This window comes from Fulmarus glacialis, unplaced genomic scaffold (assembly GCF_000690835.1).
Source record: "Fulmarus glacialis isolate BGI_N327 unplaced genomic scaffold, ASM69083v1 scaffold20870, whole genome shotgun sequence".
Lineage (NCBI taxonomy): Eukaryota > Metazoa > Chordata > Aves > Procellariiformes > Procellariidae > Fulmarus > Fulmarus glacialis.
Genome location: NW_009188587.1, coordinates 1238 through 20527, shown reverse-complemented (window position 1 = coordinate 20527; position 19290 = coordinate 1238). Strand labels below are relative to the sequence as shown.

General features: G+C 38.6%; 1 protein-coding gene across 1 annotated transcript; it reads right to left on the bottom strand.

The window, feature by feature from the left end:
* Nucleotides 1-1156: 1156 nt before the first annotated feature.
* Nucleotides 1157-16542, bottom strand: TMEM68 (transmembrane protein 68). The gene is made up of 6 exons (XM_009579259.1): nucleotides 16215-16542; nucleotides 13802-13966; nucleotides 7682-7875; nucleotides 5486-5546; nucleotides 3519-3658; nucleotides 1157-1501 (listed from the first exon to the last, which is right to left on the bottom strand). Exons 1-6 carry the CDS (start codon nucleotides 16540-16542, stop codon nucleotides 1397-1399), a joined length of 993 nt encoding a protein of 330 aa, XP_009577554.1. The 3' UTR covers nucleotides 1157-1396.
* Nucleotides 16543-19290: the final 2748 nt, after the last annotated feature.

Sequence of the window (19290 nt, the reverse complement as noted above, 5' to 3'; positions counted from 1 at the left end):
GTCTTTCCTTAAGGAATTTGTCGGGTTTTTGTTTGGGGTTTTTTTTGGGGGGCGGGGGGCGTGTAAGAACAGGTCAAACCTCAACAATATTGAAAGGAGACCTTGTAATATAGGAAACACCTTTTTTGTCTTTCCTTAAGGAATTTGTTCTCATCCCAAAACTAAAGAGTTCCCAGATGTTAATTTAAGAACTGTAGATTAAACTTACTGGCAGTCAGAAGAAACATTTCAGATATTTCCTATTTGGACAATAAAAGCATAGGCTTTAGTTCAGAAAAAATATAATAATATAATTTAGTGTGAGTGCACAAAAGCCCAATCCTGCAAGTGTCTCGTGTTCATTCAATTGTTTTCACTTAAGGAAAGTATATAGGATTTCCCTCTCAACCCTGATTTAATAACTTATGTAAATAACTGTGTTTGAAGTATATGGATGTTTTACAGTTTACACATACACTAGATTTAAAGGGTATTTGGGAATGTCTATTCTGTTTTTCAAAAGAACTACTACTTTTAAAAGGAGTGTTGCACTAATTTTTTCCTTCCTTCAAAATAAAGCTTTATAAGCTCATGTTACTAAACAGTATTCTCATTTCCTCTTGTTAAAGTTTAAATGCTTGGCTCATTCTTTCAAAGGAGAATTTGCAGATTCACTGAGAAGTATACGGGACAACTCTCTACTCAAGGGCAGATATCCAATATGGCTTGGCTTGGAACAGCAGTTGTGCTGTAGGGTTCTCATTCACTGCATCAGAGTGGTTTCTGTAACAAACTTCCTTGGTTCACTGCAGTTCTCTAATCAATTTTCACTCCTGCAAACTCTTTCTGAACTCACCGCAGTAAAACTAAGCGCTGTCACTGTAGGTTTTGCAGGCATAGCTAGAGGTTCTACAGGCCACAGAAGGTTGACTGTTTTCCAGCAGCACAAGAGTAACAACATAAAGGAAGTTTTCATAAATGCTGTATGGCATTAACCTGGCCTGCAAAACCTAGTTACAGTGACGATGATCAAGACTGTAAGACCCTAGCTCTACAGCAGGTCTAACATTCAGTTTAAAGAGCAACCATAGGTGTGGCGGGGGGAAAAACGACAAAAAAAAAAAGACAAGAGACCATGTACATAAAGACTTGTAGTGTCATTTTTGAAAAAAAAAAACACTTTCAAGGTAGGAATGCATTTATCAAAAACTAAGCTTTGCCCCATTACGAATGATTTGAAGTTTGTGTTCCTGAGCTTGATACTGGACAGGGGGAAGGGCAAGGAAAAGTGTCTTATACCTTAAATTATACAGCAGTATCATTAGGACAGTATTTAAAACCTATTATTAGAAGAATTAATAAGTTACAAATATGACTTTAAGAATATTAAACTAAATAGTAGTTTATTCAGAAGACCTTAATCGTCTTTCTTTCGTGTTTGAAATCGTTCCATTAAAGCCCTAAATATATTTCCTGGTATTTTCTGATGTTTTTCTATTAGAGCTTGGAGTGCTGCTTTTGTCTGTAAGGAAAGAGAAAAGGTTTTGGTCAGATTAAGTCATCTTTATATTGTTCATACATTAACACAATTTCTAAGCTCTTTTTCATCCTTTCAAATGTCGCAGAACTACTGCAAAATACTATTTTTCCATATTTAAGCCCATAGGATGTGTTTGTGGGATCACTGTCAAGAAACAGACCAACAAACTAGTATCTTTTATCTCTGGTAGCTGTGTTCACAAGCTCTATTAGTGATATGCAATAGTAAAATGACGATGGAGTAAATTAACGAAGAGACCTAGATCTGTAAAGCATGTCGGTGTACTGGAACTGTATGCTGTACTGGAACTCAGAAACTTCTGCCTATGTCCAGGTTTGTATCAATAACACTCTTCCTGTATGCAAGAACTTTGCTTCTACACACGCTGAGAAGCAGCACTGGAAACACAATTGTGTCTCAGCACATTTGGTTGTTCTTGCACCCAAGTCCCCTAAAGGAGCTGGTCCTGTAAAGCACATGTAGACCACACCTAAAATACTGCATATGACAGCAGCATTCACTTCCACTCAAAAACACAGCAGGCCAAGAAATTAATAGCAACCATTCTTAAAAGCTCTACAGTGAACATTCAAAACCAGGGCAATATGCAAAAGCTATGGTGAGGACATGCCATAACCTTCCTATTCTGCCTAGGGAAGAACAGACTACTGAATTCTTAAGGCCAGAGACAGAACAGAGAACTATTTGCCTTTGTAAACCAGTGGTCAGGAAGGGGAAAACTGATTCTTGGTACAAGCTCCCACTGTTTATATGAAGTATGTGATCTACTGTTAAGTCCTGGGAGAAGGTTCCTGACCACATCTCTTTATAGATCTGGTCCTAAGTGTCTCTACAGATCTAAAATTCCTATTTGGTAAAAAATTTGAGCTTAATTTTTCCTATACATAATGGGAAAATACATACTGTGCCATAGCCTGAAACATGAGATACAATTTTAAAATCACTCTAACTAGGATTCTAGGAGATTCACATTCTAGGGGCTTTATCTAGCAGAATTTGCACTTAAGTCAGAAGCAAGTGAGGGTTGGCACAAATGTAAAATGCCGAAGCGTGTTTGCAAGTCATTTAAACACACGTTCTCTCCTGAAAGCCAACAGTCCTGAAGTCCTGTCAGACTGAACCCCCAAAAGAAACAATCAGTTTTCCATAACCAGGGCATAAGATAATGCAGATCTTAAGATGTCATTTTGCAGAGATCTAATCAGAGGGTAAACAGATGAGGAGAGACAACTGAACCAACACCTGCATAGTCAAGAAAAAAAATCTCTTTCTCTCAAGTGAAGTTTTCAGAATGCTAAAAGTGACCATCTGTGAAGCTTTCAAAAATGGCTATTTCAGCCCCCTCCATCTGACTGCTCCATCACTTAACTGTTTTGTCTCTGCACTGTGAAATCGATTAATAAACTGAATTAACATGAGGACCTGACAATCCTTTCTATAAACCACCTAAATCTGAACTAGGGGAACATTCAAAAGTTAATTTGTTGGGTGTGAAGTTGGAGGAAATAGAAATGGAAACACACGGTACAAAGCAGTGAAATTATTTACCTTGATTTTTTTATTGTATGGAATTTCAACAGTTTGTGAACACAGATTTGCTATATTTGAAAGGCTTCATTAGTATCTTTCTGAAAAGACCAAGAACAAGAACCCTTTCTCTGAGTAAAGTGCTTATGTCTTTATCAACCCAGAGCAGTCTTATCTGACTGAACTTCTTCAGTTCCTAAAGCAAGTTGTTTCTCAAAGCAAATATAGGGTGCAGTATTGACTTTAAAAGGCCTAGAACATCTGCAAGGTGTAGTAATAAAAAAATAGCATTTAAGAAGGGCATTCAGAGTTAAGCAAGTCCAAAGCTTACCATGATTCCACCAACTTCTGTAACTAGCTCCAAGGCAGAAATCACTTGACAAGAATATTCCAGTGTTTTCTAACAGAACAGTCAGTATTTTAAATATATATATATGCATATCTATCTTACCTTCGCAGTTAGTTCCTCAGCAGTTACATTTGGTTCATATGGAATGGGTTCTCCAATAAATGTACGAAGCTTGACTGGAAACCCACCGTACACAGGAACTATTGGCAATCTAATACGTTCATATAGTGACCTAAGTATTTCTAATGTGAAAAAATTTAGGGGGGAGTGGGAAAGCAGGAGAAGGAAAAGGGGGCAAGAAGGGCGGTGGGGGGAAGAGGGAGAGAGAGAGAGAGAGAGAGAGAGATTATTCTGTGAAGTTTTTTTCCCAGTATGTCTTAAAACTGAAACTGGCTTCTCAAGTAATCCAGCCCCTGACCCAGATTCTCAAACAACGTGTCATCTCAAGTGCTATTCTACCCTTGACTTTCATTTCTTAAAAGCTGCGTTAATGCTAACATTAAACTTGTTTCCACCCTAACTTGGTGTGAAATCTCTCCTCCAAAGAGTAGCTGCAAAGAGAAGGAAGAAGAGGAGAAAAATCCAGCAGCTGCCTCTCTGGAGAGGAAGGGAATGCTACACAATACAGGTTACAGTTCAGCTAATTTTACAGGTTAGTGTAAGAAACTAGTATTGGAAGACTGTTCTGTTCAGTCCCGCTGAGGTCTAGAGGATCAGAAATAGTCTTATCTGCCTAAAGACCAGTCATGCTAAACCACTGAATTGCTCTTTCAGATCACACTGGTTGCAGTGAAACAATATAAAAAGAAAGAAAAACCAGGTATTTCAATCAGCTCTAAGAGGACACATCTTCTTCCCCACACACCACCTTCTAAGCATCTAACCCAAATGCACCCGGAATAGATTCCTTGCAGAATGCGTGCTAATATTCTCTCTCTCAGTTTTAGACAAGAAATTCCTTTAACTGAGGTGTTGGCATAAGAAAATCCTTACTGACCAAGACGTGGAATTTTCTGTACACAACCTGTAAGAACGAAGAATATTCCAAAACTACTGAAACTGGCGTAACGCCTCCAGTGATCAACAGAATTCAATTCCTCTAGCACCTCTGCTGTAGAATACAAGTAGCATGAATGATACTGGCTTCAATTTCCGCTTGTTTGGGAAGATTCTCCTGAACACAGCAACAATTAATTGCTCTTTATTTTTGTACAACCTGACGAATATGTGAATTATTCTGCACATCTACATCTGATGCCTTGGCTTTCTCCATGCAATATATAGCTTTTAATTAGAGGGGGAGAGAAACAGAACTGTTTTGCCTTGCAGTCCTCTGATGAAGATTATGATACCATACTTGAGGCAGAACATGTGGCGTGGAGGAGACTGTTCAGGCCGTTTCTGCTAGATAGTAAGTTGAAGAATATAAAAAAAAGGGGGTTTAACACTAGCAGATCAGCAGCGATGTGGATTCTAATCATCCCAGAGGTGGACACTTCAGACATATACCCATCTATTCGTGTGCTGACTGGAAGTCCCATAGAGATGAGGAAAGAGAGCAGGCAAATGCAAGGTTTTGTGAGGAAACACAGGTCTAGTGCTGAATAGTGAACCAACCACAGATTAAATATATTTCAAACCATTCAAAGTTTAAGTACAGGTAGAGGTGTAAACACAGAGCCTTAGGAGGACATTTAAAGAAATTACGTGTCAGTTGCAAACCCCTGTTTGCTTTGCTTCTTAACAGACAGCAGAAAACCTAGAGTTGGCCTGGCAGATATAAGCAGAGAAAAAAAGTGCTCTAAATCTATTTGCCTTTTTCTGGCTCCTTTTTCCTTTCTTCTACTGCTTCTGTGAAGGCACACTGTTATGTGGACAGTAACTTAGATGAGCCAATACCATATCTAATGCTGATATTAAATCCTAATAACATCTCTGAACTCTACCAGAGAGCAAACCTCCAGAAACAAGGCTGTGTCAAATCTCAAATTTATACGGGGATTATTTCTACAGAGATAGGCTAGACACATACGGAAAAATAAACTACAAAAAAATAGAAAATATCTTACTTATTCCTCCTAACGTCCTAACGCCTTCTCGAACATTTTGTGTAAACATAGGAATGATGGGCTAGGAGGGAAAAAAAAAAATTAAGAATTTAATGAAGATAGCACTATCTAAAAACCTTCTACCTCACTTAAACCCAACAAGCAAATTAATTTCAGAAGTGTTTCTCAGACAAGGAGATATAGAGAGCAAAACAAGTATTCTTAAGTTCTTCTGCGACATTCTGCCATGAGGTTTCAAGCTGGAGAATACCAAGAGATTTCAGTCAGTGTTTCACAGCAAGTCCATTTTCTCAAAGCAGTTCAGGCTTCCAGAATCTATGGAGCGTTTAGGCCTTCCCTCGTCTAGCAGTGTTTGCACAGTTGTTTCGTAAGTGGTTAAACCTCTTACCTAATTTGTAGTTATGCTCAAAGGGAAGAATTCACAGGGTTGGGACCCTAAACTGATTTGTCTCTGCTATGCTGATTGTATTGCTCCACACATGATGTATCATATTCAATACATGTCCATGATTTATTTCTGCTGATGAATATTTGGAATGGTGTTGAATATTTCAAATTTTTACTGCTGTTTTTGGACTTGCAAACAGCTAACAAGATTTACAAGAACTGGGAGGGGTCAGCTACTACATGAAGTTTTTTAATATCACTTTATAGTATGTACTCACTGTACATAACATCATCAGAAATACAGAACTCTATGGGATTTTCAAACATTCAGATTCTTTCAAACTTTTTTAAACAAGCATGGAGATGAGCTAGTAAATTAAACTTTTCAGAAGGTATCAAGTTGGTTGTTTTGGGGTTTTTTTGAGGGGGAGAAAGTCTGTAAAGAATCCAATGCAACTACAGAGAATAAAAAGAAGCGCGGTTGCCTAACCTGAATGGTAACAAACTTCTATATTCTAGAACCATCTTATTTGGAACATCTTACTTTTGACATAGAGGTAGAGATTTTTGTATGTACCAAGTTGGTTTATATGACAAAAATCCTGGCAAACAAACTGCTGAAGCCATACAGCTTCAAGAAGTTGAAGGTCCCAGTTTTAGACACATTTTTCTGACGTTTTAGACACATTTTTCTTTTCATGAGGAGTTATGCTCACGATTAAAGGTGACTTAAAGTTCATCTTTAATCTAAATAAAGATATTTTCCCAACTTTCAGCCTGCCTCTGACACTATTGCTATTCTACTGCATCTCTCAGGTGTTTTTTCAGGGGGCAATGAAGCTGCAAGACCTTTGTGAGCGCGTAAAGGGAACTGAACACACATTCAATAAAATAAATATAACTAGTACAACCACAGTTGAATCCCAAGTATGGCCTTTTATATGCTATTGCAATACATTAGTAAAATCTAAATCTGTTGAAAATATCCTGTTTAAACAGTGTTATTTTCCTCCTGAGAAAAGTGACACACACTTAAAATTGCATCTTAGAAGTATTCTATTTCTGTATAAAATCCAGAGATTTAACTAGTCTCTCTTTGACAGTACCTAAATATAAAACTCTTGGTGTGAGACTTACTTTCAAATTAGGTATATGCAGACCTACAGACATATGCACCGATCTTTCAAATACAAATATAGAATGAGAGGGACTCTGAAACGATTATTAAAATAGTTACAATTCAAATATATCATACACTTATGTGCCTTTCACAGTTGGTCCCATATTCTATATATTAGAATTGAAGAGACAGTTCACGCTAGTGAACAGCATCTCCTGCTGCTGCTGTATGCCATAGACATCCCTTACTACCTTAAAATGCCAATACAGTACATAGTCCCAGTAAGTCTATACTGTGCTGGGTCACAGCATACTTCAGCGATAGGGGAAACAGAAATGTTGATGTATGATTCCTTCCCAATCACTCTGTGTCAGGGGTTGAGCCATTACAATCCTGACCAGGCACATGTAAAACAGCACAAGCTTGTAATGTAGAAACCACCCTGGATTTCATCTGTCATTCTTTTAAACTCTGGATTTCCTGACCACACTATTCTTAGCTGACTCCAAAGCCTTCTTCTCGAAAGCAACAAAAAGAGTCTTGAAATGTAGTTATGAGAGCAAGTAGACCATACTCATGACACTCAGCAATGTAACACCAAATGTATGATAATCAAAACAGCTCTCCCTGGAAGAAAGTACTAATAAGTTAGCATTCTTTGCTTCTCTTCTGTGATCTGTCATACTTACCACTTTTGCATCAATGGCCACCTGAGCAAAGCCCTTCCGATTACCCCAGATAATAGTATACATTTCATCACTAAAGAGTGCTTCCCGAACTCCACCTGGGGCAATGGCTATCAGATAGCCCTTTTTCAGAGCACTGACACATTCTTCTTTTGGTCCATGCATAACTCCATGTACATCAAGTAATAATTTAAAACCTGTAGGGTAAGATAATATTAATTCAGAAAATGTTAATTCATACTACCATTGAGTACAGATTCCCAACACAGAACACAATGACTAAAACTTACTTGTCTAATAACCTGTAATCCCAAATCAAAGACGTTTCTAGAGGGACTGAAGCATTAAGTCCTGCTTATAAATTTTGGTCTAAAAAGTTGAAGATTTAGGGTTTTCAGTGGCTTTTTGTCACAGTAAAGTCAGGTGCTATCTCACAATCAGGACTAAACTGGAAAAAACTGGCAAGCGCTCTGTGACATCTTTCATGTGTCCCTCCAAAGGAGCTCCAGGACACTGGCTCCTTGCCCAAGCTCTACTTCTCAAATGTAGCACAGTCCTAATAAAGTGCAACAAGAGAAAATACCAGCAAATTGTTGTGGGTTTTGGTTTTGTTAACTTTGGCAAACAAAGAGCAGTCTGTGCACAAGGAGAATGACAAAGAAAATGCGGCATTCTCTGTGTTACGGATCACTGCAGGAATTGACTCCCTGGTTCAGTCTGTGAGTACCTGGATGGCCTTTCACGCAAAGAGGCATCTGGCAAGCCTGGATTGGGTATATTCATCTTAGGTTAAGATTTTTCATTTACTGAAGTTTTTAACTATGAAGTTACATAAACTCCTCATATCATCTTGAATTTGAAATGTCATACTGACCCTACTCTTCAAGAAACAGCAGAACATCAAAAATTTGGTTACAAGCATCAAATGAACACATACCTGATCAATTTAGACAACTAGTCTAATCTGAAAGAACATAACTAGCATAAACCTCTGTTTGCAGGAAATCAATCATGCTCACTTGGCTGAATAAATCTTAAATTTACACAGTATTTATGAGTACTGCATACCAAAATGGGAACTTTAGATGACTGAGCAGTATGGGAAAGATTACTTCTCTTTCTTGAAGTTTCCCACTAAGGCAAACAACCTCATCAGCCATAGACAAGGACACAGAACTGATCTAGTCGAGTTTGCCCGTCATTAATAGATCTTCATTTTTTAACCTCAGATTAACAAATGAATAGTTGTTACTACGAACACACATTTGTTACACACACACACACACGCTGAAGAAGAGTCCAAATATAGTTAAGACTACAGAGATCTGCCTTCTCTTGCAGCCCACATAAACTAAGGGCTTGGGAAGGAGAGCATGAGGCAGCGTATCATTAGTTTATTCTTAACTAAACTCTGATCTCTAACTAGTCTTTGTAGTTGGTGTGAGTATAATTACTCCTGATTTATATCTCTACACAATCAGGATCTGTCCATAAACATGACAACAGAACACAAGCTGCATTACATCTCTCTCATATTCTGTTGTGCCTGCCTCGCACACTGCTGATGACACTAACAGTCTTCATCTAGTAGCATTTGCACAGAGGACACTTGAAAGAGAGTTTTCCTAAAGTAATTTAATTCCTCTTAATTTGTTTGTGGGATCTTCAATACCTGGTTTTTACAACGTTTTACACTCCCAAACTAATTAAAGCTGTCTGGAATGTACCTGGTGGTAAGAAGGTGCCTGTCTCTAAGTCCTTTCTGTCAATGAGTTCAGGAGAGAGACAAAACAGTCATGAGAAGGGTTGAGCCGAGCAGGAAAAGAGACTCCAGGGAAGCAGAAGCTGTGAAGATAGTTTTCTTTTCTGCATTGGATGTGCTAGGGAAGCGCGGGGGGGGATGTGGTGTGTGATAGAACAACACCATGAGCCTGTCCAGTTCATAGGTCAGAAAAAAAAGAGCAGAATATAGACAGAATACAGGCAAAAATTTATAATACAGAATAGCGGTGGGGTGGGGTTTCAAGTCTTCACAAAATTTCTCAGCCATATTTCCCCTCTTGACTTTTAGTATAAACCTTATATTCTGAGCTGTACCTCATAGCCTAGCCAGCAGATCACACATTATTATCAATATCTCTGCCCCAGTAGCAAAGAGGAAGAACCTGGCTCCTTTAGAGCAGCAGAGAGACAGGAACTAGTGCAGTGGCCCTGAAGGGAGAGCCAGGGTACTCTGTGCCCAAAGCAAAGGTCATCATGGAGTCAGAAGAAACACTGGGGTAGCACCTGGTTGTTGCATAAAAGTGACCAAGAATCTATTTTTCCACTTTAAACAACAAAACAACTCTCAAAATTATCTAACCACAGTTTTTCAGCTTTCCAGAGCATGAAGGGATGCTAATTTTTCCAAATACCAAGAAGTCCAAAACTAATTTTATTCCACAGTTCAACCTGGACTCTGCCCTTTGCCCCAGCATACTCTTCTCCTATTTTCCACAACATTGTGTCCACACCGATGTTTGAAAACCCTTTGGAAAGTACCCAGTAATGCATTTAACACTTATCTCAATAAGCGCACCATATACATTTCTCTAACTTAGCCCCAGCGACTGTAACATAGGGGCTGTCAGCTACCTGGTAGCAAGATGGAAAGGACGTCATTGTTTTTCTATGGTTGACCTTTAGGACCACAGACAGAGAGGAATCATTTAGACCACTGAATCCAACCTTCCACAATTGTAGGTAACCAGTAACCACGCATGTGTATCTGCAGAATATCTAGTCCACAAGACACTTTGCAACACCTTGTATATGTAATAGACAAGAAGCCACGGCTCCTTTCCTCTAGGACATTACAGGGGAAGGACTGTCTTAGATCCCTAAAATAGCAGGCAACCTTTTAAAGAGGGCTCCCAGATAACGCTAGGAAGGAAACACGGCTCATATTATAGGAGAGGGTGATGGAGAAGAACACAAGTGATATCTCAGTCCTCACTGCACTTTTTGGGAAAAGATTTTCTCTTAACTCAACCTTAGACAAATCAATGTATTCCTGAGCATTACACAGCTAAGAATCCAAAAGAACCAGAAACCATTGGAATGTTTTTTTTCCTGTGACTAACCACTAGTATTTAAAAGAAAAAGGAAAAAAAGAAGCCACAGGACCATATCCTTCTGACCCAAAACACAAGCAACAGAACCTTACATAGTATTGATACAGTATAAATTGAGACAATGAAGTAATTTCCTTTTGCATCAACATGAAACAAAGATGCATTAGGCAATGTTCAACAGGAATCTCCAGATATCTATAGGAGGTCTCCTATTAGGTTAGATTCCCTTCCATAAGTTATCAAGCTGTATCTTTCAAGAATAAGCAGTAGGGAGAGGCATGTTTGACCCCTTGCAGACTCATGCATCCCTTAGGAGGCACAGCAACATTTTACAAACACACTCCAGTTAACTGCAGTTAATTCAGACAGCAGTGTCCAATGCAGAGGATGCAACAAGACTGCATAGTGGCAATTGCATACTGGCACAGACCTGACAGTCAGATTCATGGGACAAGCCATTCCTCACAGCTATTCATAGTAAATTCAATAATCATAAAAACAGAAGATTCATCTAATCATCTAATGCAAGTGTGTCTAACAGCCTACAGACTCGCCAAACCCATCCCCTACCTCACCCCCCCCAGTTTCTCCTGCATTGAGCATAATAACTTTTGGTTAACTAAAACATCTTCTGAAAAGGCATCCAATTTAATCTGAAGACTTAATCAAGATCAGGCAGTCTTAGTATTAGGATAAAATTATGGCAGTCTTTCCGGTTTGATTCCCAAGAGAAGCAGCATCTATCTGGGTTGCCAGTCATAGATTATTGTGCAGATTTTGAAACACAATCCAGAACATTATCTGGGCTCTTTGGGCTTGTCTTCCCTGAAGAGCCTTAATTCACTCTCAGAACCATAGAATTATGTAGGTAGAAAGGGACCTCTGAAGGTCATCTAGTCCAACCTCCCACTCAAAGCGGGTCCAACTAGATCAGGCTGCTCAGGGCCTCACCCAGCAGAGTTTTGAAAGTCTCCAGCGATGGAGATTCCCCAACTTGTCTAGGCAATCTGTTCAGGTGCCTGATCACCCTCATGGTACAATACCTTTCCACACATCTAATCAAAATTTCCTCTGTTGCAACTTGTCTCTGTTGCTTCTCATTCTATCACTGTGCACCTGTGAGAAGAGTCTGACTCCCTCTTCTCTGCACCCTCCTGTTAGGTCGCTGAAGACAGCAATAATACCGTTCCCCACCCTTATCTGGTACAGACGAAACAAATCCAGTTCTCCCAGCCTCTCCTCATACATTGTGTGCTCCAGCCCTGCATCATCCACTGAACACGCTCTAGTGTGTCAATGTCTGTCTTGTACGGGGGAGTCCAAAACCAGACACCATATTGCAAGATGTGCTTGCACAGGTGACAAGCCAAGGGGAAAAAACCTCTTCACTCAACCTGCTGGCTATACTCAAGCTAAAATAAGCTCAGCTTGCAGTTCATCTTCTTTGCTGCAAGGGCACGCTGCTGAGCTGCGTTCAACTTGCTGTCCGCTAGAATGCCAAAGTCCTTTCCTGCAAAGCCATCTTCTACCCATGATACTGTTGCATGGGATTGCTCCATCCCAGATGCACAACTTCACATCTGCTTTTGCTGAACTTTGTGATGTTTCTGTCAGTTCATTTCTGTGAAGGCACTCTGAATACCAGCTCTAATCCCTAGTGTATCGACTGCTCCCCCAGTTTGGTATCATCAATGAATGATAAGCACGCTCCAACCCCTCATCCAGGTGTGCAATAAAAACATTAAGCAGCACTGGTCCCAGTATCAATCCCTGATGAATGCCTGTAGAAACCAGGTATTAGCTAGACATTGTACTGCTAAACCCAATTCTTTGAGACCAGCCATTCAGCCAGATGTCTCTGCAATGCTACTAAACAATATTTGGGGGACTCATAAGCATACCCACGCTTAGAATCTTATTTTAAAGCAGAAATGGAGAAAAAATAATCTCCCATTTGATAAACAACTGTGCGTAAGTATTAATAGATACAATATGGAGCCAAATCTAAATTACAAAATAGGTTACGTTAGTCAGCTGTATGCAAAAGATTTGATAATCAACTGACAAATCCTAGTCTGCTGGCAAAAGCACTTGTAGAGGCAAGGCCATGCTGTTATCAGTATGAAAAAGTTCAGTTTTCAGAGATTAAGTCTGAGATAAAACTATACTGGCAAAAGGACAGTTTTCTGATATGAGTTGTTTGCACTAAAAGCATCAGTACACTACAGAACACTCCTGTAAATTCACAAAATGAATTATGAGGTTTTTAGTCACAAACTGAACTTGGGAAAAGAACTGGGTACTACTGTATTTCATACACACAAAAACCAAACCCCTCACATAATTAATTTCACCAATCAGCAGTGTTTTTCACTAGGCTGGCCAACCAAAATCTTGCCCTAAACATATTTTTCATTTTCTTCATGCTTCACCACGTGTCACACAAACTTGTTGGACGCTTCTACAGCTTTCCTGCCAAAAAGATTCTACTTGGAACAGTCTTCTTGGGGACAGGTTTCACTGCCCACCATATTCAACTGGGTAGAATACGAAAATACATCACCTCCCCAGACTAATATTGTCAACTTTAAGGGCATTGCTTCCAAGCAGTCTATTTCTTAATCTCATTAAGAAATCTGCCTATATTAATAGGCATTCTGCCTATATTAATAAAAAAAGAAACATCTTCTTAAAATCTTTGCTACCGATTAATACAGAGACAACTGTTTCTCCTACAATCTCCTTCTCTTTGTTTCTAAACATCCTAGACTTGTTGGAAGGTCTTGCCCAGCCAGGAGTATGACCCATCCTCGCAACGGCCAGTCTGATAAACTCATTCTTGTTTATAAAGAACATGTTAGAGACGGCTGTGCTTCACCATTTTCACCAAATTTGTCTGAATGTCTGTTCTGAGAGCTGTGTTCCTGTAGCACAATTTTTATTAATTAGGCGGTAAAAAAAAAAAAATTAAGAGTTTTCAAACTGATTTGTTTATAATGAAGTATGTTACCTGGTAATCTAAAGACGAAATGATCAGCTACTACGTGGCAGTATCTCTTCCTTTGTATAAGAAGTCTAGCCATGAAATAGACATAGTCAGCAGGAGTAGCTCCATGATAAAACACAATAAGCGCTGGTCCTTCAGGAATATTTTTGGCACCATGAAGCTCATAACCTGTTAGGATTTAAAGGCACAACAGATGTCAAAGTTTGATGCAATTCTATCCCAAAGAAACTATCTTGCAGCAAGTTGACAAACTGAAATCGATAGCTATGGAGAAGTGGTAAGAGCAAAGTGTTCAGTCTTCAAGGCTGCAGAGTCCTCTGAATCAATCATTCAAGAGAAATCAAAATAAGGATTGGATAGGAGTGGTGAAACACAACTATTTCAAGCTATTATTTACTTTTCAAAGTTCGTTGTCACTAATAACTGTTTAAGAAGATTTGACATGACAACATCCATTTACATGTCTCTTTTTACTCCAGGGTATGAAGCTTATCTTTGTTATTTTCCTCACAGTTATACTTGCTTCATTCTCCATCACTAAGTACTAAAAGCTATTTGGGGCTTTATATGCTTAATTGAAACATACATAAACACACACAAATTTCTTACTGAACTTACATTTCTAATTAAGTTAACAGAGAAGAATATATTCAGTTAACACAAAATATCAAAATGCATCAGTATAAAACATATCCAGTTAATATTGAGCAGTATTGTTACAGTATCTTGTTTGTGTTTGGGGTTTTTTTAAATAATAAAAAAAAAAAAAACAAAAAAAAAATCAACCCAAACTCCTCACTTCTTCCAAAGTTAATCAGGTCTGCAATGCCCATTCCATTAATTTTTTTTTTAATTCTGAAGGTACTCTTGGCTCTTCTCCCTCCATTTTACTTCCTATACCTGTGGAGCTCTGCAACATATTGCAAGCATATCATCTGTACCATCCCAAGTGACCACTAACTGTGCTCCATGCCAGCCAATCATAAACAGAATGATACCTACATCTAGCATTTCCATAGTATATGTAAAGTTACAAGTATCACACAACAGTTTTGGCTTTTGGTTCGGGACTTTTTGGTTGTGGGGTTGGTTTGGGTTTTTTTTTTTTCCAATGCTTTGAGATTTCAGGATGAAAAGTTCTTCCTATGATATATTGATTAATCAGGTGGGGGGAAAAAAAGAATCGCAAAACATTTCATTCTTCAGCAAGAGAAGTGTATAGAGAACATGGAAGCAGCTGGCAGGGCAGAAAAAAGTCACAACTGTCAGTGAGGGACTGGATAAGAATCTTTTCTGTGCAAATAAAAAGTTAGACCTTATAAAAAGAAAAAGTTACTAAGGATGAAAAGAGTCAAGGCCTTAAAAAATCATTTTCTTATGAAAAAAAGTAAATAGCTTTTTATTGTACGTGAGCATTTTAAGCTCTTTGATGTAGCTGTTGATTTTGATCTAGTGTACTTTCCTAGATTTGGAAGTTACATCTTAGTCTTACAAAGCCCATCTGATACAGCCGCTGCACCATCTGGTTATCAATGCCTTGAAAACCTGCTTCCCTTTGACTAGAGAACAAATAGAGATGATTTTCAAGAAGGATTTGTTCTTTATGTAAATTGCTCTTAAACATCTTTCTCCTTTAGCTGCATCTAGACTGAACGGTTCTGAAAGAGGCTTATGATTTCCGTAAAAGAAAAGTCAAATCATTTATTAAGTCTGTCTTTATAAAGGAAATAATAGTAGAAGGACAAGGAACAGAGCCCTTAGTTTTGACATTCTAGTAGAGAAAGTAGTTGTCAAAAAATACATAGACAGAAAGAAAATTTAAAAAGTAGGGTTCTGTAACAGTTTTGCGCTCTAAAGTCAATTTGAAGTAGCAATTAGTGAGTGAACTGACACTAAGTGCTCCTTTTAGCCATCATTTGGCATTATATGTAAAAGGCTGGTTAAGTGCAATTAATTTACGTTAACATGTGCTGACATACTAGCTATCAGGGAACTGGCATTTAACTTCCAGTGTTCATATATTGACTCTGAAATAATATAGTTATTTGATTTAATTTTTAACATAGCAATCATTTCAGGACCTCCTGGAATGAGGAAATCCAGGAGTAGTTATAAAAAGTAAAAAATAAAAAAAAAAATTAAAAATTGCATCTATATTCAACTGGATGAAAGATCTCACTTTGTAGCAGCAAAGCAATAAATGCATAAGACAAAAAATTTTACATCCAAAAAAGTCTCAATGGCTTTTTTTCTCCCAAGCACCACTGGCAGTCATTGATAAAACAGAAAAAAAAATTGCCTGAATTTTAGATTTCATGCAACAGCAGCAACAATCAGACATATATTGATAATCTTGAAAGGCAAACCAGGAATAAGAGCTTCAGCAGTTTTCAATGAAAAGTCAGCTCTTGCTTACCATGCCATATTCTTCCATGTCCATCCCATAGGGTAGCCAACATTTGTTTTGCACCATCCCAAACATCATTGGAATAAGCTTCCTTTAGTTCATTCTTCCTTTTATAAATATGAAGGAGGAGAATGGAAGTGTAGAAAAGGATGACGAGAACTCCCGGAAGTAGAAAAACTACTGCGAGTGGAAAAAGCACCCATAAAAGGTAGACTGCATAACTCAGATAATCTTCAATATGCTCCACGCCAGTCCATTCTCCCAGAATGTAAGTCAGGCAGGTTAAGTAGGACATAGGTATCGGTCCTGCAGTACAGGACTCATTTCCACCTATCATCTCCTGTTTAATTAAAAAAAAAAAAAAAAAAAAAAGGCAGATTAATAAATCCTCAAATAAGATAGACCTGTCTATTCTGTTTAATCATACAAAAAACCTCTCTGATGCATTTTATTCATATACCATATTACCCCACATCCCAGCAGCACCTATTAGAAACATAATGGTTCGTACAGCAAAACTTTTACTTCATTTTCTCAGTCCTTTTCTTTTGTGTAGTGGAAATACTGACAATTCTAACTGAGAAAGAGAGTGCAATTGCTTAATCTCAGGCTAAGATTTTATCTCATTAAAAACTGTTCAACTTACGCAAATCCAGAACATTTCTACTGTTACCAATACCAATTTATACTGTATTTTTGATTTTTAGAAAGCTGTATTGATTAGTCTAATTTATTGTTCTACACAATACACTCAAAACCTTTTCCCAAGCACTTACTAGAACAGGAAACAGTACAATCTCAAATCCAGTGCTATAAAAAAATCTACTGAACACTTCCACTAACCACAAGCATATGATAACTCAGGAAGAAGATGGTCTCAAATAAGCAGGTCTCACTCCTGTAGAGGCCTTTAACTGTACCTGGAAATTTACAGACAGTGAAACGCCAAGTCCCAGAGCACAACACAGAGGGTCAGCAGAAAGGACAAGTTAAAAAGATCACAAAAAGTCCTCTAAAAGTTTTAACTGCTCTGGCTTTCCTGTGTCTATGTGTAAGAATCTCTCTTCTCCAATGCCAGCTCCTAAGAAGTTTCAGGGCTAAACCTCTCTGGGCTGATATTTCAGGCTTTCTGTAATTCTGGAGCAACACTTTTTTCTTAGCTTTGTACGATTTAGGGGAAAACTTGCTATTCACTTCATCTTACAAACATGAGACAACCTGTATGCTTGGCTATCTTAGCTACAGTTCTAGAACAACAGAAATAATACCTCGGGGGGAAAAAGTTATCCTAGTCTAGAATAAAGTTTTGGTCAAGACTTGAATTAACTGTTAGTCAGGACCAAGAAGAAAAACATGTTGCAACTATAACGTAGGCTTGTAGAGAGAAACGGATTAAGAACAATAAGAATCTAAGCTTGGGGTTGTTGTGTTTTGGTTTTTTATTAAAATGTGACTTGCAGCATGTATGATTGCAGAATTCCTATGCCTAGACAGACATATATCTTTTATCTCCTTTACTCTTGCTCTGTTTTTGCAAGCAAAAAGTGACTGAAATTCAGAAGGTAATTTTGCTAATACTATCAGAACCCCAATGACAACAAAAACTATGAAGCAGATCAGTTTTACTCCACATTTGCTGTGAGATGTTGAAACATGTACTAGAGCAGAACTCATTTCACTTATTTTCCAGTCTCAATTTTATCTCCCATTCTAATAGAGCAAGGATGTTCCTTTTCCTTCTGTTTTGAAATTGGCCTCTATCCATATTGCTCAAGATAACTCCTATTAACGAGAAGAAAGCTGATCTCGTGACAAGGACTTTGCTCCCACGATCCATGCCTTTTCCACTAATTCAGGCTTACAACATTTTGCTCCTCAGCATGTTCTTGAGGACAATGTGACAAGCAGCTCATTTATCTTCAGTGATGTATAAGCACGTAGCGTTAGTGACATGCACTTCACTGATTTCATGCACCTGTCTTTGGGGGTGTGAATTAGGGGGAAAGGATGGGAGAGCGCGAGCATGTGGGAGAGCAAGAGAAAGTTCTTTCTCGTTCCAGTTGCCAGAGCCGAACTCCAGAACCTGTCAGGCAGCAAACACCCACAGCAGGTACAAGAAATACAACTTGTGAGACCAAGCAGGATTTAGGAGTAGCATTCAACACTACAATATTTATCAGATTGTTATGCCTGGACTTCTCCAGTGGTTCCACCTACTAGCTACAGAACAATATGGAGCATGGGTTATGGCACAGAAACATTTTGCAAAACTCAGAGGTGTTTATATAGCTTTAAAGATTACTTAAAGTTATACTCTCCCACATATTATATTTTTAATTGTTTATGGCTTTCTCCAAACACAAAATCCTCATCAAGTAAATTTAAAGTCCTGTCCACACATGTCAGCCTTGCAAAATATTGCTTGTCCTTTTGCCTGTAATGTTAGATGCAATACCTCAGATGCAATCATTGCAGTTTTATAAGTTTACTTGCATATCTACGCACTAACCTGTAATAGAAATTAAAATCCGACATCTTCTTTGCTGCCAACCACAGGGTAACATCTAAAGTACTGCCTTCTCTTAGGGACAGTCAACTCTACTCTGAACAACATTGTTTCCTCATCTTGAAGAGAATCATAGAATAATTTATATTGGAAAGACTCATTGGACAGCACTTGTCCAACCTCTTGCTAACTAAGGAGTTAGATCAGGTTGCTCAGGGCCGTGTCCAGTCCAGTTTGTAGTATCTCCATGGATGGAGATCCTACTGCATCTCTGGGTCCCTGATCCAGTGCTTGACCATCCTCATGGCGAATATGTTTTTCCTTATTCTAGTTAGAATTCCCCTTACTGCAATTTGTGCCTGTTGCCTCCTATCCCTTTGCTGAGAAGAGTCTAACTCCCCCCTCTCTATAACCACTCATTAAGAGCAGCGGTAAGATCCCCTTTAAGCCCTCTCTTCTTCAGGCTAAACATTATACAGCTCCCTCAGCCTTTCCGCAGACACCACGTGCTCCAGCCACCCAACAACGTCGGTGGCCCTTCTCTGCACCCCTTCCAGTTCGTCGGCATCTTTCTTGTAT

Excerpts from the sequence above, each read along its gene's own strand:
- TMEM68 (XM_009579259.1), bottom strand. The coding sequence starts at position 16,542 with ATGATAGGTGGAAATGAGTCCTGTACTGCAGGACCGATACCTATGTCC. Across the intron at positions 7,876-13,801 it reads TTTCGTCTTTAGATTACCAG|GTTTTAAATTATTACTTGAT; the intron begins GTAACATACTTC and ends CTTACCCTACAG. Across the intron at positions 3,659-5,485 it reads TAGGACGTTAGGAGGAATAA|AAATACTTAGGTCACTATAT; the intron begins GTAAGATATTTT and ends TTTTCACATTAG.